This window comes from Ambystoma mexicanum, chromosome 3q, assembly GCF_040938575.1.
Source record: "Ambystoma mexicanum isolate Mex_15411 chromosome 3q, UKY_AmexF1_1, whole genome shotgun sequence".
Classification (NCBI taxonomy): Eukaryota; Metazoa; Chordata; class Amphibia; order Caudata; family Ambystomatidae; genus Ambystoma; species Ambystoma mexicanum.
Genome location: NC_090926.1, coordinates 159,286,077 through 159,309,021, shown reverse-complemented (window position 1 = coordinate 159,309,021; position 22,945 = coordinate 159,286,077). Strand labels below are relative to the sequence as shown.

The window sequence follows — 22,945 nt, the reverse complement described above, 5'->3', positions numbered from 1 at the left end:
CATTACCAGGTAGATTGATTTGCACTGGATTTACAGATGATGCAGAAGGATAGCTTCCTCCTGGAGCGGGCAGGGGTGTCTGTCCTGCCTGCGTTTGTAGCAATTGCCTAGCGAGGTCCTCTGTTCGCTCCTTGGAAATTATCAGTTCTCTTATTAGAGAGCTTGTTTCCTGACGAGCTGCATGTACTTCTGCTCTTAATTCCCCGAGCAACTGGGCTAAGTGATCAGTGTCTGAGGTTTCCATTGCGCCTGGGTAGGAGTTTTGCAGTGGGCTTCGCGTTCTGTAACGCTCACCTGATTCCCACGGAGGCGCTGATCTTGGCAGGAAGGTGTCTGTGACTCGAAAGGTGATGTGCAGAACCCGATGGGCTTCTGGGGTCGAACCTTAGATAGGTGAATGCTGGGCTCTCCATCTGCGTCTGGTGCAGGGCGCTGTTGCCAGTTCCTTCACTGGTGAAACATAGGCCTCTTGGACTCAGAAGACCGTTACCGTCGTTAACTGCACGAGCGGTGAGTTTCCAGACACCTTTTTAGTCTTTATAGTCTTTAGGTGCAAGGCACGTTAACATTGAACAGGACTTCGTATAATGCTTTTCTCCCTTTTGTCTTGCAGGACTCTTGAGGAAGATGGAGTGAAGCGCCTGGAAATGCGTGAGTAAATGCAAGCGCTCTAACTGTCTTTCCCTTGCAGCGTAGTTCGTGCTGAAGAGCAGGCGTTCTATTGCGAAGAGCGCGATGGGCGTAAGTAAATACCTGTCTAATGTCTCTTCTTTTGTCTTTCAGAAGTTGGTTTGCAGCGCCGGAGTCCGCGGAATGTCCGTAAGTAGATACAATGCTTTTATCTCCGCAGGCGGCGATGCAGTGTGAAGAAATCCAGAATTCACGGAGTGCCGGTAAGTAGTGACAATGCTTTTGTCTTCGCAGGCGGAGGTGCAGCGTGCCGAAAATGACCGCAGCCGATGTATCAGGTGAGTAGCACTGCGAGTTAAGGCTGCCTTGCTAACCTGCTGTTTCTTGTCTCTGCAGGTGCTGCTGTCGACTGGATGCAGGAATGGTGAGTATGCTTCTTGCAGATTCAGGATGCAGGAATGGTGAGTATGATTCTTGCAGATTCGGGATCGTAAGAAGAAAGGCTGGAACAGACTCGGTGAGCGTTCTGCTGCAGATGCAGAATAACGCGAAGCACGTTTCGTCTATCGGGTGTGGTTTAAATAGCCTTGGAGTGATGAGGTGTCTTCCTCCATGGCCCCGCCTAGGTAAGAAAAGAGTTCCAGTTCCAGAAGCTTTCCAGTGCTGAATCCAGGGAGTGGATCTTGCCCCACCCAGGTAAGAAAGTAGTTCCTGTTCACAGAGGACTTCTAAGGGGCTGGTAAGTAAGCAGCATGGTCTGCTGCAGGTAAGTCCACCCAAGCATCTGCACACATATTATGAGCCCGGCGCTTCCAGTGCCGGGACCGATGATTCTGATGAGCCTGGTGCCACCGGCGCCAGGACAAGGTCCAAAAGGTCCCCGTGGGGACCGGCTGGTGCCTAGGATTAGGGTTAGGGGCCTGCTTCCAAGGACGTTGGGCTGGTCCTGGCTCCTTGGAAGCAGTGATCATGACACTCGGTAAACGCGAATATGCACACTAGAAATAACACATTGTAAAAATATTTCTGCTAACACTACCTTGTTTTTAGGCACGTATACAAGTTGCCAATGCTCACAAGTGCAAAAGGCTGGGGTGATACAAATGTATCCCCATTGCACTGCATTGGGTGACAGTTTCCCAGTACTGATAGTCTGACGGACTGATCAGGTTCCCCATATCAAATGAGCAAAAGGCAAGGGTGGGTGGGCGGGAGTACAACGGAAGGCTTTACGCCTCCTCAAACAATCAGAACGGGGTCAAAAACCAAGCAAAGAAATTGGGGGTTCATAGAAACTATGGAGGACATGTTGAAGAGAGGAGTTTCCTAATAGCTGGTCACTCCACTGGTTGGCCGAGGGACACTTCCAAAAGCCCAGAAGGCATGGGTCGATATTGGTTGTTCCCACTGGTCGGGGTTAAAGCAGCAACGCCAGTCTTTTTTAGATCGGGGCAGGGGAGAAGAGCTTCACCAGTACTACTTTGGAGTTGGTGCTGGTCAGCTCCAGGGGCAGTCACCAGGTTGTCAGCGGGATGATCTTCTTTGTAGAGGACTTGACTCCAACAATGATATCAAGAATGTCTGCAGTGATCCTCTGTTTAGCCAGGTTGTGGACTAGAAACTCACCCAGGTCCACCAATGGTAAGGATCTCCACCATTTGAAGTGGAAGTGGGTATCCAATTATGGATCGCCACTAGCCACACCATCTTCCCATGTTAGGAAAGTTTCTCTTTTATGCAACTTTTCCTCCATATTCTATGGAACCCCAAACTTATTGCTTTGGTCTTACACCTTGGCCTGAGTTTTTACAGTGAAGTGATGCCTTCGGCTTCACTATACTGGCCTTTTACTAATTCGTTATGGGGAAGCTGGCTCGTCCTTCCGACTGCCAGTACTGGGGAAACTATGGGCCCCTTTTGTCTTTTGACTTATCTGTTTGGATAACTTTTTGATATTGCACACTGCATCTTTCAATGCAGTGCAGTGGGGATACATTTGTATCACGCTAGACGTGCACTCATCACAGTTTTGGTTACGTTTAAATGAGTCTAAAGACAAGCTGGTGGCAGCAATTAATGTTTTACCATTTTTTATATATTTTGTTAGCCTTCACGTTTACCGCTTTTGGCTGCTAACTGTGGCTAGTGTTCTAGATTCCCATGCCACGAGATTTTTCACTTTCTTTGGACATTTTGTTCTTTGACCTTCTTGATTCTTCTCTGATTTGGATTCTGTATTTCCTTTGTTTTTGGAATCTGACAAACCCCATAGACATCTACTTTTCGTATGGTGACACACAGCACCTTCAGTGCAGTGTCACAGATAAATCATTTAGATTTCTCATAAGGTTTAAATACCTTCTCTTGGGTGAACTACTGTTCCCAACAGTAGTAAAGTGAAATTGACTTTACTTGGCTTTTTCTTATGTGGGTTATGTAACATTTGTTGTTACCCTCACTACTTTACATGGCTGGTGGCAGTGGTTTAATTTTCCTACCATTGTGCTTTTCTACTGCAGGCTGTATCTTCAGCTGCAGTTTAGCACCCATCGGTGACCATTGTGTCAAAATGACCCCTGTCTTCTTTTTTTTGCCATTTCTTTATTTTTGAGCTTTTTTTACTCTGCGCGCCAAACCAGGTTTAACCCTTTTGTTCGCTTTGCCTTTGGCTGGGTTCAGTACTGAAACACGCCTCTGGCTCCAGTGTGTCTGGCAGGGCAGAAAGCGAGGGAGGTGCCCGAAACTCCCTGTCCTTAGTCTCCTTGGTAACCTGAAAGCACCCAGTCATGATTGGCTGGCTGTCCTTGCAGGAAAGCTACGCTGCTGTGCGAGTGACATCTAGGCTGTGCCTGAATGGAAGAAACCTGCATAAAAGGCCAGGCTTCTTGAAAAGAGGACAGAGTAGACCACTGGAAGAAACATCCGACAAAGGAATCGTGAAGAGGTGCTTGCTGCATCCTCCTGGACCGTTGAACTGCCTGGAGAAGCCCTGTGGATGTGCTGAAAATCTTTTACAGAATCTACTACAGAAGCTCCGGAGAGGACTACTACTTCCTGTCGGGACCAACTAACCCCAAGACGAACTTTGCTGGAAGACCTTTCCCAACTGGCTGTACTGCTTTGCTGCTACTGGAACCGAGTGCATGAGTCAAGAAATCCGTAGACTAGTGCAATGTCTTTAAGCCGGACCAAAGCTCCAGGAAGATCCTGAGGACCCTCCCCAAGCAGGACAACCCAAGCTTGAGTCACCTCACCAGACTGCTCGACTCAAGGAGTGAAGGAAGCCCATCCAGTGTCCAAGATGTGCGGTGGTGCTATTTGCCAGTAGCTGAAACCAGGAAGTGCTGCTGAACTGAAAAGAGCCTGTAGCTGGCGCTGACCTTCGAACTGCAATACAGGAGTCCTCCAGACATCCCCCCTCTTGTCCCCATGACTGAGACCCAGGATCTGCAACTCTGCACCCAGGACAGAAGCCAGCTGGATCCTCTTCTAACCTAAGGTACTGTTCTGACTAAGGCGTACTTACCTCTTTGTAGCTTGCTTGTCTCAGTTGAGATTTGCAGTAGCTGCTTCTCTAGAGTTATTCTAGCTCTAACTTTTCACAAGTGGAACAGCTTGTGGCCCAACAGTGATTTTCTACAACAAACTCCCTAACTTTATGCAAGACTTTCCGCTATCTAAGAAGTGCCTCATCTCCATAGACTTTACTCCAAATAGACTATGGCTGTCCTGGCTCCCCGCAGACTCTTCTAACCCATTGAGTTTGATTCTAACTGTCCCTCATAGGGGATGCATTGGTTTTTAACTAATATTGCTGGAAAAGGTTTTATCTAGACTTCATTGGGAGATTTAAGTGCTCACATGCTCTGAGAACCTGCTACGGAGGATTCTAAAACATGTGCGATTTCCCTTCTATTTTAAAGACCCCTGGCTCTTTTGCTGGACTTCAGGACTTTTAGTTTCTAACCTGGAGAGAGTGAGCCCTTTTTCTCACCCTCTCGTAATTTCTAGACCCAGCACACACTGCCTTACCATAGGATGCTGGAGGGGCTACTTAGTATCTCCTTTGTCTAGTTTCTCATGTAACATTTTTATGTTCCCCTTTCTACAATTAATGGCTGGTGGCAGTACTTTTTACTGCGATTGTGTTTACCGCGGGCTGCGTTCGCAGCTGCAGTAACGCAACCATGGGTGCCCATTTCGGCAAAATGGCCCTTGTTGTCTTTTTTTTCGCCATTTCCTGTTAGAAACTGAGCGCCAGTACGATCCTCCAGACTCCCTGAAGCAGGACTGACCAGACCTGAGCCACCTCGAAGCGCTGGACCCCAGATGTGAGGAAAGTCTAATGGTATCTGAGAACTGCGTTGTTGCTATTTGCTGTCAGACGTGAGGAGCTGAAACACCAAAGAACCGCTGAATTGGAGTTTGCCCACTGCTGCCGCTGACCTTCCCAAAGCAGCACAGGTGTCCCCAGACGTTCTCCCTCTTGTCCACACGACTGAGGCTCAGGAACAGCAGGATCTGCAGAGCTGTACAGAAACAGAAGGCAGCTGGAACCATTTCTTTTAACCAGAGGGTCTGTAAAGTCTAAGGGAACGTACCTCTTTTTGTCTAGCCTTGCTTGCTCTCAGTTGAGTTGTCTTGGTTACTTTGCAGAGTTGCTATAGCTTTGGCCCTTCAAGTGTTCTATTTTCTACAAATATTTCTAAAAACATTGTGCAAGACATTTTACCTGCCTGCAAAGAGTATCTTCAGCCACCCTAGACATTGTGCAATTAATATTGGCTGTTCTTGCTCCCTCAATGACTCTTCTTACATTCGACTCTGTGCTTTATCTTTTCCCCAGGAATGGGTTAAACTTATTTGACATTGGAAGGTTTCAAAAAGTACTTACAGGTTTATAAATTATTTGTTAACCTTTGTTTTTTTTTCCCCTATATATCTTTTACACCAACTCAGTATTGCTCTAAATGTACCAGTGATAAATCAATGTCCACAGTGTCCTAGCTATTTGAGTCACCTGAGGGTGTAGGAAGTGTCTGAGCCGTCCCCAAAGGGTATCATCTGATTTAGAGTAACAGTGTGTTTTGAAGTGTATTATAAGTGTTTTATATTGCTCCCTTCCGAAGCAGGCTTATACAACTGACTGTAATAAATTAATAATTGTTTTATCAAGCAACCTTGAGTGCAAGTGTTTATTTGAATAACTGTACTGTGAAGCTGTGTTACAACATTAGTACTCATATTGACCCGTCTTGTTAAAAACGCGGTAGAAAGATATCCGCTGCCACCAGCTTGTAGGCACATTGTAAAAGTAAAAAAGCCGCTATCGGAAAAGCTACGGCTACAAATTATCCTAACCACACTTCACTTTAGGGTAATGGGTGCAATTATAACCATACAAGAAATCCACTGAAAAGAATGAGAAAAAGACAAGGGTAGTAAAGGTGAAGCCTTTACTGACCTCACAAATGTCAGGACAGGAGTCTAAACAAAGTAAAAATAAAGGGTGTTCCATAGATTATAGGAAGAAAGCAGCGAAAAGAAAATCTTTCCTAATACAGCTTAAAACGGAATGTGCTATTAAGAGAAAAAAAAAGAAATGTCAAAGATTTTAGGAAGAGCAGTCTTTCTAAATGTAACTTGTCATGCACACGAGTGCGCGCAGGGGCTAAAAGGCACGGTCGGCCTGAAAGCTGTGGGTGTATTAAGTAAGTGTGTGTAGAGGGCTTATTCTTGTAGTGTGGATGGCAGCGGGCTAGAAAGAAGGTAAGTGTGTGTGTGTGTGTGTGGAGTGGTGGTTTTTGCGTGCAGGTTGGAGTTTTTTTTGGTTTGTTGTGGCTGGGGGTAAAGTGCAGTTCAGGGGATAAAACCTCCTGATTTTCAGGGTGAGGGCTGGGTATGGATTTTTGGGCGGGGGTGAAAAACCATATTGGCAAATATTAAAGGCCACACCAAATGGCTAAAAATGCTTTTTTTTGTATGCAGCCATTCATATTAAAGTATCACATACAACCCGAAATGTACATGGACACATGGCGGAAAGGGAACTTCAGACTAATATTATTGTAGTCACTATGCTGAGTACATTTTTCTTTCTGACTTTGAAGTATTGCTTGGAAATCAATATGTGATGATGCGGGAAAGTTTAATAAGTTTTCAATGTAACATGCACATATGGTGTACATCAGTAAAATGGTGTGATAGGCAAAAATAAAGGAATTAAAAATTGCATGCAGCCAAATAAGAAAGGCATCGGCCAAGCATTTTGAAAATGATTACTAAGGGCAGTGCAAATAGGCGTGAGGGTTATCCGCCTGGGTTTCTAAATAAATAGGTCATTACCCTAAATGTACAGCTTTTTCCAAATGATTACTTGCTTTTTATTCCCTGCTTTATCTGGACAATGCGAAGAGTGCATTCCCTAATCCATGCTTAAATGTATGTTGCATCAAACCTACTCCTCTTATCTTGATATCCACGCACCCCAAACTGCAGCGTGACATTGTATGCAGACTTCTGGCATGGTTTGTTGGCATTCTTTATGCTGGTCTGTCTTACTGTGGGGATGACACTGCTTCAAAAATTGAATATACTTATGTAGAATATCAATGATGTCTCCATTATGGAATGCTGCATTTAAACTTTCTCATGCAAATGTTTACACAGATTTATAAAATGGGTAAGATGTACATTATTTAAAGCTGGTATAGCAAAGAATTAACCATTTTGGCACGTTATGATATATTTTATTTCTATCACGCTCATTCACAAATGTTTCTGAGCGTGCGTTATTGTCTGCGCCTTATCTTGCTTTACACAATTGAATTTAGTATGCAGCAGCAATTGTGTTAAAATGTCTTCATAATTTAATGAGTAAGCCACCATAGGTTGAAGTGTTTAAAATATGTGGCAAAAAGATGAATGTTTAGGTGAAGCTATTTGAATCTGCTTTAATACTGCTATATGAAGGAATGCATGACACCCATTTACTTCTGAAAGTACTCAGTTTGCAAAAAGCCATACTAAGAAATACTTTGATTCATTGCACTCGGGCATCAAGACTTTGTGCTTCCGTTTGTGTAAATTTGTTTCTGAAGTCCTAAAAATACCATTACATGTTTTCTGGGAGCAATTTATTATTGCAAGTATATAGCTTGAAACTAAAAACAATAGAGTTTTAATTTGTGATTAACACAGATCTTTCACTTATTACATTATACCAATTATAGTAGCAACTTTTGCTTCTTTCCCATTTCCCTTACAAAATGTTGCATCCACAAACCTGAAGTCGTATGGCCTGTCTATAATTCAGATATTTTGTTCCTGCTTTGTATTTAACTAAAAATCTGTAAACTGTGCTGTCAATATTCTTTGTTTTGATTTTTTATAGGTACACTGTATCAGCACAGAGTTCACCATGAGGAAACATGGAGGAGAAAAGGGTGTGCCGTTCCGGATCCAGATTGACACATTTAAAGATGACGAGAATGGAGAGTACACAGAGCACCTTCACTCTGCTAGCTGTCAGGTCAAAGTCTTTAAGGTAGGTAGGTAATGTATAGGAGTGGTGGACTTCAGCGCCTTAGGTGTTTTTGCTAATCAAATTGGTATTTGATTAGATGTTTTTGTTCATCTTTCCAACTGTACTTTCTGCTTGCCCCAAATGTAAGAGCTGCACATTCTTCTATACAAAATGAGTGTAGCAAACTTCCATATGAACATTACCACTATATATTTGACCATGTGTGCTGTTGGGAAAGATCATTTTTGCTGCTTTCCCCCCATATACTTCAATCAGATACCATTTCTTTTTGCTATTGTTGACTGCTCTCCTGACTATTTTTTGAGATTAGTAAAACTTTTTCCCTTGCGTTTTACTCTTATAGGGACACTGATCAGTCCCTAAGACTATCAGTACTGTGAGACTGTTTTCCTTCATGAATTTCTTGTATTTTTAAAGCTGCACACATCACCTTAAAATGGTTATGATTACAATGTGTCCAGGATGGGCTGGTGGCACCAAATACTTTGCTACTATGTTTGAAACTTTATTTGTGGACTTTTGCATTTTACTACGCCATAAGGGAGTGAAGTGGGAGTTTGCCGGAGTTCGCTGAGGGAAGCCAGTGGAAGAATGGGGAGGCGATTAAGTCCCCCCGGTACGAGAACTCTACGTCAGTTAAGGCGCCGGGAGAGTGTGCTCAATACGAACGATGCAGGGAGCTTGGACTTAAGGGGGGAGACGGGTATTTCGGTAAATGTTGACTGTTCAGTAAATACAAAGGTGGGGGGGTGAATTTAAACGACCTCTTGCTGGCAACTGAAGGTGGGGGTGGGGGGGGGAGTACTACCTGGAATCGAATGGATCTGACAAACTGATGAGATGGTAGAGGCTCAGGAGCCCAGTATTGGTGGTGCAGAGAAGAGGAATCAAAGTACTGGCCAGTCCTCCAAAGGAACGGGTGAAGGGGACAAATTATGGGAGGTTCTGCAAGTGCCAAATTTGAATTTTAGCGGCCTGCTGAGTATGAAACTGAATAAGGAAAAACAATATGGATGAGCACAGCAAGTTTGATAAGAGGAAGATATGATACAGAGGAAATTAGAAATGGGGAAATCCATGGAGGGTGAGCAATCCTACATGAACCAAGTTGGGGGGGGGGGTGCTTGTGAAGAGCCTGCTTCTCTAGAAAAGGTTTTGAATGCAGGTCTAGCGTTCCACCTGGTAATGGAACTGTCGGCCTTGACTATCAAAATTGGGCGACAAAGTCTGTCCTGCGTCATTGAGCATGTGCACATTTTGGATCAAACACTGAAACAAGCATACTTGCTGGCAGAACTAGAAACTGCTGAGCGGACATATGTAAATCCCCAAAGGGAGGCTTTTAAGGGCCCTGTGGAGCTTAAATCAGCCTACCAACAAATGGAACACAGGGCAGAGATTGATGGGTCCCGGTTTGAGGAGAATACAGAGCAGGCCCTCATGAGTCCGGGTGAAGAGAGGGAATTAAATCGGAGTCCTTTGGGGGGTGGGGGGGCTTGATGATGATCTAGTATTTGAGAAAGCAACCATCGCCTCCACCCCCACCTCTGGTTCTTCTCATCAGCATTCAGACCATGTGGGAAAGGATTGGTGGAATAGAGACGCCCCCCCCCTGAGAATGGAGAATTGGGCACACCTCCAGCAGCTTATGATGGCCTCATTGACAACATCCTTGTTGCCTTTCACAAAGCAATATGAGGCGGTAAATACTAGCCTCCAGGATCAATCCTCCCTTATGGTGGGAGTCTCAAACAAGTTGATAAGCGTTGGCGAACAAGATGAAAGCTAGGATGGATAGAGGCCGAAGTCTCAGCAAATTGGCAAAATCGCTTGTGCGACCTCGCCAGGAGAGAAACCACCGATAAAACCTCAATGATGGAGGTGCTGCTATTAGATTGTGAATGAATGAGGTCACATGTGAAAACCATGCAAAGACCCGGAAACAAAGAAGGGCATATAACCATGGAGGACAACTCGCCCATTATGAATAAACAAGGCACTCAAATGATTCCGAAGGATGGGAACATCTTGTCAGTTTTGAAACCTCCTAAAGTGGCCAAAGTGAGTACTATCCCGGTGAGTACCTTTAAGAAAAGTCGGCAAAGTGTAAACAAAATCTAAGAACATGATACTGACAACCAAGAGGAAATCAAATGGATCAAAAGCTTTCCTTAGAAACCTACGCGCTCTTCCTCTAAAAGATAATAGGCTAGAAGCTAAAAGAGCAAAGAAGGAATTGTCCCTTCACGAAGAAAAATTGGTTGTCGAGTCGACTAAGCCATTAGAACATGAAATTGAGGAGGAATTATTGGAGATATCTGAGGTCAACCTGAGTGACCTTTCTAGAAGAAATGGAGGGAGTGGAAGAAGATAAGCGGTGGAAAGAGGTCCGTAAATTAGAGTGGGTGAAAATTGAGAGCCAGATGGAGGTAATAGCAAAGTCTCCTCACAAGTCGATTCAAAAACCTAGTGACAATCTTAAACCCCAGCCAACGCACCAGGAGCAGAGGGCTTTTAGAACATTAGACGAGAAAAGAAAGATGGCCTCACTCAAAGAACCTATGAAAGCTCGGGCTGTTGCAGAAGCAAGAAGTCCCAAGAAAAAAGGAGAAAAAGGGGAGCAATCCTGCGAAATTGGTAAAAGATGATCGCAAGGGAAGTGTCAAGGATAACCAGCGATCAAGCCCTAAAATATATCTGGAGAGAATTATTATGGGACCCAGTATGCCAGTGCTTAATAGAAGAAACTCCCTAAGATTGCTGAATCGTTTGCTCCCGGCGCACCAGATGTCTTAGAGAGATATTGGCATTGTGGAATTTGTCCTGGAGAAAAGAACAGATTGGGTCATATTACATATGACCTCTCAAGCCAAGAAAGATTTAATCTTATCCATCAAGGAGACCTTTCTCCCATTGGGCTATGAAATAAGTGACTACCAGGAATGGACTAGAGGTAATTGGAGAGAAGCAACGATTCCAAAGGAAATATTAAAGAAGAGTTCCCCGGAATTGTCCAAAAAAAGGGAAACATTGTACTCAAGAAGAATGCAAATATTCCCGATGGAGGAGGTGCCTCATTTGCAAAAGAGGATCCCAGACCTTTGAAATTTGCCATAGCTAATAAAAAAACAAGTAATGTGATGAAAAGAGGGGAGGAGGAAGCAGCAACTGCTGAGGTTGAGTTTTTTGGGCCTGACTTGCGGGGGCTTTGAGTAGTGCTCAGGGAAAATAGATCCCATCGAAGGGTTGCTGGGGAGCGGTTAAGGATAGCCTCTTGGAACACGAGAGGGTTTAGGATGCTCTTCTCTGAAAAGATTTCTGATTTAGATAGGTTTGATGCGTTGTGTTTCCAAGAGACTTGGTTGAGGGGCTCTACCCCTTTGTGATGGATATGTTGCACATTTAAACCCAGCTCCAAAGGGATTAACAGGCAGCCATTTGCCGGTCTCCTAACCCTTATTAAAATGGATTCTGGCTGGAATGCTGTGAATTTAGTGTCCCAATCTCTACATCCAGATACTGTCCCTGTAACAAATGAATAATGACAACCGAACACCACTGCTTCGAATTAACATCTACTGGTGAGTAAATATGAATAAAGAAACCTAGCTGATTACGTCGTCTATTGCCCTTGCTATGGTCTCAATGTGGGAAAGGGATGACACAAGGATTGTTATCTGTGGGGATTTCATTATTAAACTACTCAGTAAGAGTGGTCACCCCTTGAAAGAGAATGAATGGAATGCAAGAGAACGGGAATGTATGAGTAATATGGGACCAAGGGACATGTGCTTCCCAATGGCCAAACACGGGGTGATGTTCCTGGGAGGTGTACATGGAAATGTTGTGAGCAGAAATCATGTATTGGCTACTGTTTTGTGGGAATTGTACTTTTTTTTACTGACTATAAAGGTTCGCAAGAACCAAAAGTTCTAAAAATGCTACCACCAAAGGTTTGAACACCAAAAGTTTGATCCTTTGGTGGTAGCATTGTTAAAAAAAAAAAAAGAAACTGGGGCAGCGGTACAGCACAGTATAGTGAGCAGGGGTTGCGGGGGGAACCCCTGCAGCCTTCTGTTAAAAAAAACAAAAAAGCCCAGAAAAGGACCCTGTGGCGCTGGTTCCTGATCACGGAAGTGAAAGGGAACTGATGCCGCAGGTACCCAGCATGAAGAAGGTAAGTGGGGTTTGTGTATGTTGGGGGTGTGGGTGGGGGGGGTGTCGTGGGTGGGGGTATGTATGTGTGTTTGCATGAGAAAGGTGCAAACCTTTGGTGGCTTGCACCTTTCTCATGCAAACTTTCCGGCCGTGGCAAAATCAGCCGCGGTCGGATCACGTAGATCCATTTTGTCGGCAAACGTAAGTGAAAAGGTGGAGAGTTTTAGTATAATGCCACAGGAGTTTAGCGATCATGACCTGTTGGCAATCTCCGTTATAGGAGGGGAGGGTATAAAGGTGGTGGAACTAGAATGGGGAGGTAATCGCCTAAGATTAAAACAGCGTGATGTGGCTCAGATCACAGGCCGATACATGGCTTCTGCAATTAGCAGACCCCATGGGAGTGGAGTACTTGGGTATTCCACAAGAATATGTACAACATGGAGGACAGAAAAATAAGGGACAAAGGGCCAAGAAGCATGCGCATGATACAGCTTGGTTAAGAGGAGAAAAATTATGCGGATGTCCATTAGGCAAATTGGTAAGAATGAGGACAACTTTAACTAGCCGGATTCTCTCTTTTTTAAACAGTAATATAGGAATTGGCGGATTGCCTCAATCGTGAGAGCCCAGACCGATGCAGAACATATGTTGAGAGTGGTTTGTGAAATAAACTCTAATATTTGGGAGTTAGTTTCTAATGTTACCAACATGGTTTTGGAAAGTGTTTGGGTCTCCCGCTATACAGCCTCATTTGCGGACTCTGGGTGGTGAATAAATAACGGTGGAGGGACACCGCTCCGAACCTGGAAGTTCTCCTTTGATGAACTGGATGCCGAGATAATTGAAGTTCATCTCAAATGGCAGGACCAGATGGTCTTTCGAACCAGGAATTAAAAAAAAAAAAAAAAGGCCAATGGAGCAAACTTTTGGTGAACATGTTTGCACAGATCATGGGCAATAAAAGGATTCCCTCCTCTTGGAGAATGGCCAACATTGTGCCCATTTTTAAAAAAGGTGATGGGGCAGTAATTTTCCGGCTCTGCCCTATCGCGCTCCTAGACTCCATAGGAAAACATTTTGCATGCGTTTGTTGCGAGATCTAAGAATATGGACTGAGCGTAGTGGGATACTCGACCCGAGACAAACCGGATTTGTCAAGGGCGTGGGTACAACTCTTGACCTCTTTATTATAAACATCTTTAAAGAGGGCTTTGGAAGCAGGAACTTGCCTATATTTAGCATTCATGGATCTCGAACAGGTGTTCGATGGAGTGATTAGGGGAAAGCAATGGGCCAAGCTGGAGCATGGAAGAGGTCATCTGGTAGAGGTCATGGAGGCTCTTTATACTGATACCTCGGTCAGGAATAGACTTTCAGAAAAAGGCCACCTATCACAAAAGATTTCAATATATCAGGGACTTAAACAAGGATGTGCTCTTGCCCCCCTTATGTTCTGTCTCTACATTGCTGACCTGGTAGATTCGCAAAGGGAGGTGGCTGCCTTCCCAGTCAAAATAAATTGCATCGAAAGGCCTTGGATACTATTTGCAGATCTTGTTTTCTTGGATTTAACACCTATTGGCCTCCGGCAGAGAATTGACGCCTTTGACTCCTATTGAGTGAGAACGGCATGAAGATCGATGTTGGAAAAGTCAAAGTATTGACTATGAAATCTGTCTACAAGAAGAAACTGGGTGGATTCACATGGCGAGTAGGAACAAAACCGCTCGAAATTGTGGAATCCATGGTCTACTTGGGGATTGTGATCAATAGGAGCCGTAATGACAAGGGTCAGTATATGTATGAGATCTAGATTAATTTCTTTAACCAAGGAAGAGCCTTCCTTTGAAGGTTTGGGAAATTCACGATGATCCCCATCCTTTCCTTCTACAAGCAGACAATAGCCCAAATTTTAACATATAGAGCGGAGGCCATTCTGGACTTATCATGCAAGGTGTGGGAGAAGTTGGAAGGCTATTTCTGGCGATCAGTGTTGAGACTCCCTAATGCGGTGCCAATAGGCACAATTAGGCAAGAGTTGAAATTACAATCTTTGGAATCCTTGGTAGTATGGAGGTCTGTTGCCTTGTTTAGGAAATGTGTGCATGAAACGGCTGTAGCCCCATTTGCGATTTTTGACCCAGTCACAGAAGGGCAGGACAAACCTTTGATTCAGTGGAGGCTGAAAGTGAAAGAGATCTAGGGGCACAACAGTATAACGAGCAGCATTCTAGTTGTAAATCCATCCAAAGTTAAGAGGAAATTACAAGACTTGGATTGGATTAATACTGTGGATCAATGTGCCTGGGATAGATCAAGGCATATGATCACTGTAGAAGGGGAAAGTCCTACATTTACTCCCAATGTATCTACAGAAATTCCTGTTGCAGCACTATCGTGACTTGCTCCTGCAATGCCGGCTAAATATTCTGGGCACAGGAGAGGTTCAATGGGCCAGAAAAATGCCTGGTATTAAAAACTCCCAATGTAGTATCTGTAAGGGTTATGGCACTGTGGAGACGTTGTACCATTGGGTAACCACTTGTGATTCTCTAAGTGAAGTCAGAAATGATTTTCTGGTTGACCATGGAGTGTTTGAAAGTACTCAATGCGTGTGAATGGGTGCTTTTAGGAGAAATAAAACAGTTTAGTGAGTGCAGTGTTATAGATGATTGAATTTGTTAAAGATGTAAAATGAATTGAAATAAATGGAATAGTGATATCCTTTGTTATGCTGTGTAGGAAGATGTGACTTGAGTCAACTGTGTTAGGATTTTAATAGCAGTATTCAAGTTTTATTTTGCTGTTGCTACTGTGTGGCCTTTAAACCAATAAAACATTTTAATAATAAAAAAAACAATGCCATAAGGAGTTTATGTACTGTAAATGGCTATATCAAGAGAAAAACAAAGGGGTAGACCTGCACTATAATTCCTGATCCTTCAGGTATTATGCAGCAAAAAAACCATAGGTTGGATCAGTGAAACGGGTTAACTCTGGCAAAATTTAGAACATATCACCTTTTATTTACGTTGTTCAATTACAAAAATATATGATTAATTACATAAAAACTCTTGAATATTCAACAATTCATCATCTCATTCATACCTTCAAACAATCCCCATTCTAACACATCTACCCGAAAAGCACATCAAGTAATGCCCAATGCTTAATTTTTAGCAGAGCATCTGTTATTGCTGTTTGTTAGTATTTTTCAGCAATGACCCAGTCCATAGTATCAAGTGTCATTGTATAGCTGGTATGATGTTTGACCAGATATCGTATTTCTAGAGAAAAGCGTCGACACGTGTTTCGGTCAAAGACCTTCTTCAGGACGTTGGGCAAGAGGACACTTCTCCGCCCTATTGTATGCTTGTATGGGCCAAAATCTAAAAACAATAAGAAAAACCAGAATGTCAACCCTATTTCTTTTAAAAAGGTGACGCATTAGTGTCACATTAGTGTCAAAATTAAATCGAGACACTCGCCTTACTCACCCCCAAGAAGCAAATCCTAGGATCATGAGAGAGGACCAAAGGGATTAATCCTCCACTGGCCTCGGTATTTATATCGAGCCTGTGGAATCAACACATACCAAAAAACACTTAATATTTATTCCATAAATCAAGAAAAACTTGTAACTATACGTATATCAGGCTAAAAGTGATGTAAACTTACAAATATCTGATGGCACAAGGAGCAACTCATGCAGAAACTGCACGGATATGTAGGCCGGACGTGCACTGATGTTTTACAAGCAGTAAATCCTCACTGGACCCATCAACCACTGTAACATAAATATATACGGGTAAGCTCCCCGTAAATCTCGAGGTGTCGCTTTGTTTTCTAATATAAAATCACCATGATGCTAGACTCATCTAGTTATCAACATTATACTCGGAGTGCCGTCACTGTAAATATTTTTGCCTACTAGTACTCTATACCCCACTCATACAGACAACATAGATTACCTATTGTTTCTACAAAGTGTGCCCTCTCCGTACTGCCATCATCTAATCGTGCCTGTTATTACACGTATTCCTTACCTAGGTCCAATCAATCTGCAACCCCAAGCGGGAGAATCACAACTACGGTCGGCGTTCGGTTAACACGTAACTGCCGACTCAATCAAAAGCAGTGATGGACATAGAAAGGGGACAAACTAATATCCTCATGTGTAGACACAAAAAAGGGACTATATCCGGGCAAACCACTAATGGCCCGTTCAGAGATATGAACAAGCACAAAGGAGTGGATGTTACGCCACCAAATTGCGTATCCAGAATGTGGACAATACATAAATAATGATACGGGTGCGCACATCCACCAATTTCAAAAAAAGAAACGCTCCGTGACTCTGTCTCAAATCCCATGCCTGGCCAAACAACAATGGTCGATCACATCCGGGCGGGCTCTAAAGTATTAAAACCGTAAGGAATACACGTACATAATGTTTAAGATATATTAACCCTTGTCCTACTGCAGCTTGATGTTAGGAACTGGGTGCTATGTTGAAGTACCTGCAATTCATAGTTCATACATAACCAACTGACTAAAAAGGCTAAATAAGAACTAAAAAAATAATAATAAAAAGGCTAAATAAAAAGGCTAAATAAAAAAGCTAAATAAAAAAAAAAAGGCTAAATAAAAAAGCTAAATAAAAAAAAAAAAGGCTAAATAAAAAAGAACATACCCTGGAGCCACACAATCATAGCCTCTATTCTTTTCTTCAGATGTACGTCAACATGCAGAAGTCTAATAGGTTTTTTCTATATCTTCAAAACACATTATTCAAAATACTTTATTGAAAATCAGCTGTACAGCGTGTATTCCTTACGGTTTTAATACTTTAGAGCCCGCCCGGATGTGATCGACCATTGTTGTTTGGCCAGGCATGGGATTTGAGACATAGAGTCACGGAGCGTTTCTTTTTTTGAAATTGGTGGATGTGCGCACCCGTATCATTATTTATGTATTGTCCACATTCTGGATACGCAATTTGGTGGCGTAACATCCACTCCTTTGTGCTTGTTCATATCTCTGAACGGGCCATTAGTGGTTTGCCCGGATATAGTCCCTTTTTTGTGTCTACACATGAGGATATTAGTTTGTCCCCTTTCTATGTCCATCACTGCTTTTGATTGAGTCGGCAGTTACGTGTTAACCGAACGCCGACCGTAGTTGTGATTCTCCCGCTTGGGGTTGCAGATTGATTGGACCTAGGTAAGGAATACGTGTAATAACAGGCACGATTAGATGATGGCAGTACGGAGAGGGCACACTTTGTAGAAACAATAGGTAATCTATGTTGTCTGTATGAGTGGGGTATAGAGTACTAGTAGGCAAAAATATTTACAGTGACGGCACTCCGAGTATAATGTTGATAACTAGATGAGTCTAGCATCATGGTGATTTTATATTAGAAAACAAAGCGACACCTCGAGATTTACGGGGAGCTTACCCGTATATATTTGTTACAGTGGTTGATGGGTCCAGTGAGGATTTACTGCTTGTAAAACATCAGTGCACGTCCGGCCTACATATCCGTGCAGTTTCTGCATGAGTTGCTCCTTGTGCCATCAGATATTTGTAAGTTTACATCACTTTTAGCCTGATATACGTATAGTTACAAGTTTTTCTTGATTTATGGAATAAATATTAAGTGTTTTTTGGTATGTGTTGATTCCACAGGCTCGATATAAATACCGAGGCCAGTGGAGGATTAATCCCTTTGGTCCTCTCTCATGATCCTAGGATTTGCTTCTTGGGGGTGAGTAAGGCGAGTGTCTCGATTTAATTTTGACACTAATGTGACACTAATGCGTCACCTTTTTAAAAGAAATAGGGTTGACATTCTGGTTTTTCTTATTGTTTTTAGATTTTGGCCCATACAAGCATACAATAGGGCGGAGAAGTGTCCTCTTGCCCAACGTCCTGAAGAAGGTCTTTGACCGAAACACGTGTCGACGCTTTTCTCTAGAAATACGATATCTGGTCAAACATCATACCAGCTATACAATGACACTTGATACTATGGACTGGGTCATTGCTGAAAAATACTAACAAACAGCAATAACAGATGCTCTGCTAAAAATTAAGCATTGGGCATTACTTGATGTGCTTTTCGGGTAGATGTGTTAGAATGGGGATTGTTTGAAGGTATGAATGAGATGATGAATTGTTGAATATTCAAGAGTTTTTATGTAATTAATCATATATTTTTGTAATTGAACAACGTAAATAAAAGGTGATATGTTCTAAATTTTGCCAGAGTTAACCCGTTTCACTGATCCAACCTATGGTTTTTTTGCTGTAAATGGCTATGCCACAATATTCCTGTCCTTCAGCCATTTTGTAGTTGGGCATTCTTGCATCTGGAATTCCCATACAAGGAAAGCACTGCTGCCGGGAAAGCAAAGGATTTGCCTGGGAATGTGGTGGTCTGAAGGCGATGCAGTATGACTGGATGATGGGATTAGAAATGTCTTGTCCCAGTCCACATCGAAGTCAGTGTCTTGCTGGGCAGAATGTTTAACCAGTGAACAGCCCCAGCTAGCTTGTATGGCGGAGATCCATACCATTGGTGCGCTTGTTCTTGCTTCCAGGCTGGATTTTTTTTATAAGCGGAAGCCTACCTATTCAGATTTCAGGCAAGACCCCTACAAAGAGGTGCAGCCCTCCGACTGTTGAGGTGATGAGTGAAACCCATCTCTGACTCCAGGGTGTCTGGCGGGGGCAGGAAGCGATGGAGGTGCCAGAAACTCCCTGTGCTTAGTCTCCTAGGAGACCCACATGCACTCTGTGGTGATTGGCCGGCTGACTGTCCGGCAAGGACCGCCACCGTGCTGGATGACTTCCAGCTAGGCTGGAAGGAATGGGAGCAAGCTGCATAAAAGGCTAGGCTTTTTGGCTTGGGAGGCCGAGTCGACCACTGGACGAAGGAATCCGAACAAGTACTAAAGAGGATGCCTGCTGCAACTCCTGGACGCTTGGTTTGCGTGGTGAAGCCCTGCTGAGACTCCAAATTCTTTTCGACAGAGAAGCACCTGCAAGGACGACTTCTCCCTTTGAGTTGGTGGGACTAAGCAACTCCAAAGTAAGCCACCTGGACATTCTCTCGGAGCTGGTTGAATTTCCACAGAGTTGCTGCTGGAAACAGACTAGCCAGGGAGGGGAACACCAGTTCGTGTGTGTTGCTTTTAAGCTGGCCAAGAGCACCAGGAAGATCCTCTGGACTCCCAGGAAGCAGGACTGACTGAGCCTGAGCCCCAGAACCAAGGAAAGGCCATCTCGACAGCCAGGAACGCGATTTGCGTTAGTCGCGAGGAGTTGAAACACTGAAATGCCACTTGTTTGGAGATTGCCGGTTGCGAGCAGTGACCGTCCCATTGCAGTGTAGGAGTCCCCAGAAGTACTCCCTCTTGTCCTCATGACTGAGGCCCAGGAACATTGAGATCTGCAGAGTTGCTCAGGCGCAGAAGTCATCTGCTGCATTTTTCTTCTATCTAAAGGTACTGTAAAGTCTGAGATAACGTATTTATTTATTTTAACATTTATATGGTGCACATAGCAAGTTAGCTTGTGGCCCTACTTTGATTCTTATTTCTTCAAAGACTTCTAAAACATTCTGCAAAGAATGTTCTTTCTTACCTGCAAAGAAGTGTTTCAGCCCATATAGACTTTTGCCCATTGACTTTGGCTTAGCAAGTTACACTGAGACTCTTATTGGAGGATCCAAACATATTTGCCTGATTGGGAATATTTGTGGTCTCTAATAACCTTTTCCTTTGACATCTCAAGAATATTTCAAATGCAACAGCAATGTATTAATGCCCACAGCACCCTAGCGATTGAGCTCACCTGAGGGTGTAGGTTGTGTCTGTGGGACATCCCAAAAGGGTACTTACTGATTTAGAAATATTAAGTGTGTGTATTTTGTGTGAAGTATATTTGATTGGTACAATTATATTGCCCCCTTCTGAAGAAGGCTTACTCTGACTGATAAATACATTCATAATTGTTTATTCAAGAAACCTTGTGTGTAAGAGTTCATTTGAGTACTTGTCACTGTGAATCTGTGTAACTCCCCTACAGCTCATATTGATCCCTCTTGAGATGAGCCTGACTGCTCAATCATGCTACCACCCTGTGTAGTACAGACTTATACCCAAGGTTGTGTTCTTATTGCCAGGAGGTCAGGGTTGTTGTAGTGCACCCAAAGAGTACTGCATACAATCTTGCCTAACAAACCAGGACAGCCGAAGTCAATTTGGAGCAAAGTCTGTGGAGCCGAGGCACTTCTTGGATAGCAGAAAGTCTTGCACAAAGTTAGTTGTAGAAAATCACTGTTGGACTACAAGCTGTTATACTTGTGAAAAATTAGAGCTAGAATAACTCTAGAAAAGCAGCTACTGCAAATCTCAACTGAGACAAGCAAGCTACAGACAGAGATAAGTACGCCTTAGTCAGAACAATACCTTAGGTTAGAAGAAGAGGATCCAGCTGGCTTCTGTCCTGTTTGCAGAGTTGCAGATTCTGTGTTCCTGGGCCTCAGTCGTGGGGACAAGAAGGTCGTCTGGATGACTGCAGTTCGAAGGTTGGCGGCAGCAGCTACGGGCTCTTTTCAGTTCAGCAGCACTTTGCGGTTTCAGCTACTGCTCTTGGACACTGGATGGGCTTCCTTCACTCCTTGAGTCGAGCACTCTGGTGAGGTGACTCAAGCTTGGGCTGTCCTGCTTCGGGATGGTCCTCAGGATCTTCCTGGAGCTTTAGTCCGGCTTAAAGACGTTGCACTCAACTATGGATTTCTCGACCCCTGGCACTTGGTTCCAGCAGCAGCAAAGCAGTACAGCCAGTTGGGAAAGGTCTTCCAGCAAAGTTTGTCTTGTGGTTAGTTGGTCCTACCAACCCAAGGGAAGAAGTTGTCCTCTCTGGAGCTTTTCTAGTCTATTTGGAAAAGGAGTTTGTGCACAGCAGCAGGGCTTCACCGAGCAGTGTAACAGTCCAGGACGATGCAGCAAGCTTTTCTTAACGATTCCTTCATCGGATGTTTCTTCCAGTGGCCGACTGTCTTCTGTTCAAGATGCCTCGCCTTACATGCAAGTTTCTTCCATTCAGGCACAGCCTTGCTGTCACTGTTAGGCAAGATTGTAAGGAGTAAATCTGTGGGAGACTACCCCAGCCTTTTCCTCTTGGCAATACGTAACCCAGCCTTTGGTATAGACCTGTACTACACAAGCTGGTAGAGTGGCTGAGCAGCCAGGCTTCTCAGGAGGGGTCAATGTAAGCTGTATGGTTGTAACATAGAGATTCACAGTGACAGGTAATGAAACACTCATACTCAATGTTTCTTGATGAAATAATTATTTATTTAAGTCAATTTTAAAATAAACCTTCTTCAGAAGGGAGCAATATGCAACACTTGAAATACACTTCATAATACGCTCCTTCAGTTCAATAAAGTAGATGCCCTTTTGGGATGGCACACAGATTTTCTTACACCCTGAGGTGACTTCAATAGTTAGGACACTGTGGACATTAATATATCACTTTTCACACTTGAATGGTAATACTGAAGTTGTGGCAAAAAGAAAAAGTTTAGGGAAGGAAACCAAGGTTAACAAGTTTCTCAAACAGGTAAGCACTTTTCAATCCCCCCAATGAAATGAAGGTTAGCCCTTTCCAAGTTATACAAGTAAGGTATGCATGACTTTTTGGAGGGCCAGATCAACACAAGTCGGAGGGTAAGAGGAGTCTTCAGGGAGCCAGGACAGCCAATGTCAAATGAGCAAAGTCTAGGTGAGCTGAGGCACTTCTTAAAGATTAGCATAAAAGGTCTTGCACAATGTTAGAGTTTTGTTGTAAAAAGAAATCACTGGTGGCCACACGCTGGGAGGCTTGTGAAGGGCAAAGCTGCAAGCAACTCTGTAAAGGGCAGCCAATGCAAGTCTCCAGTGTGAGCAAGCAAGCTACACACAAGAGGTAATTGCCCCTTAGTTCACAGTACCTTGAGTCTGACAAAAAGGTTCCAGAGGGCTGCTGTTACTGTTGTAGTCCTGCAGATCCTGCTGTTCCTGGGCCTCAGTCAAGGGGACAAGATGGAGGACGACTTGGGACTCCTGCACTATGGTTTGAAGGTTGGCGGCAGCAATGGGCACAGTTCAGATCAGCAGAACTTTGTGGTTTCAGCTACTCGCACATAGCACCAACGCGGTTCTTGGACATCTTGTGGACCTTCCTTGCTTCTGGTGTCCAGCACTCTGTTTTGGCCCAGGCTTGCTTCAAGGGAGTCCGGAGGATCTTCCTGTAGCTCAGGACTGGCTTAAAGGCGATGCACTCGATTCTGGTGTTCCTGTCCCCTGGCACTCTGTTCCTGTAAGCAGCAATGAAGTACAGCCAACAGAGTGAGGGGGGTGGGGTGGAGATCCCAGTCTATTTCTTCTTGGGGCTGATTGGTCCCACCAACCGAAGGGGAGAAGTTGTCCGAGCAGGGCTTCTCTAGCTGATTGGAAATTCAGGGATTCAGCAATGCAGCTGGGCTTCACCGGGCAAACCAACAGTCCAGGAGGTTACAGCAAGCTTCTACAGATTGGTTTTCAGCTCATTCGT

At 43.8% G+C, this 22,945-nt stretch overlaps 1 protein-coding gene across 1 annotated transcript in view; it reads left to right on the top strand.

Moving 5' to 3' along the window:
* TFCP2 (transcription factor CP2) overlaps positions 1 to 22,945 on the top strand; it is a 1,231,094-nt gene that overhangs the window by 416,339 nt on the left and 791,810 nt on the right. The window contains exon 6 of the mRNA XM_069653380.1: positions 8,024 to 8,176. Within this exon, the coding sequence (XP_069509481.1) occupies positions 8,024 to 8,176 (153 nt within the window). The remainder of the gene's footprint in view (positions 1 to 8,023; positions 8,177 to 22,945) is intronic.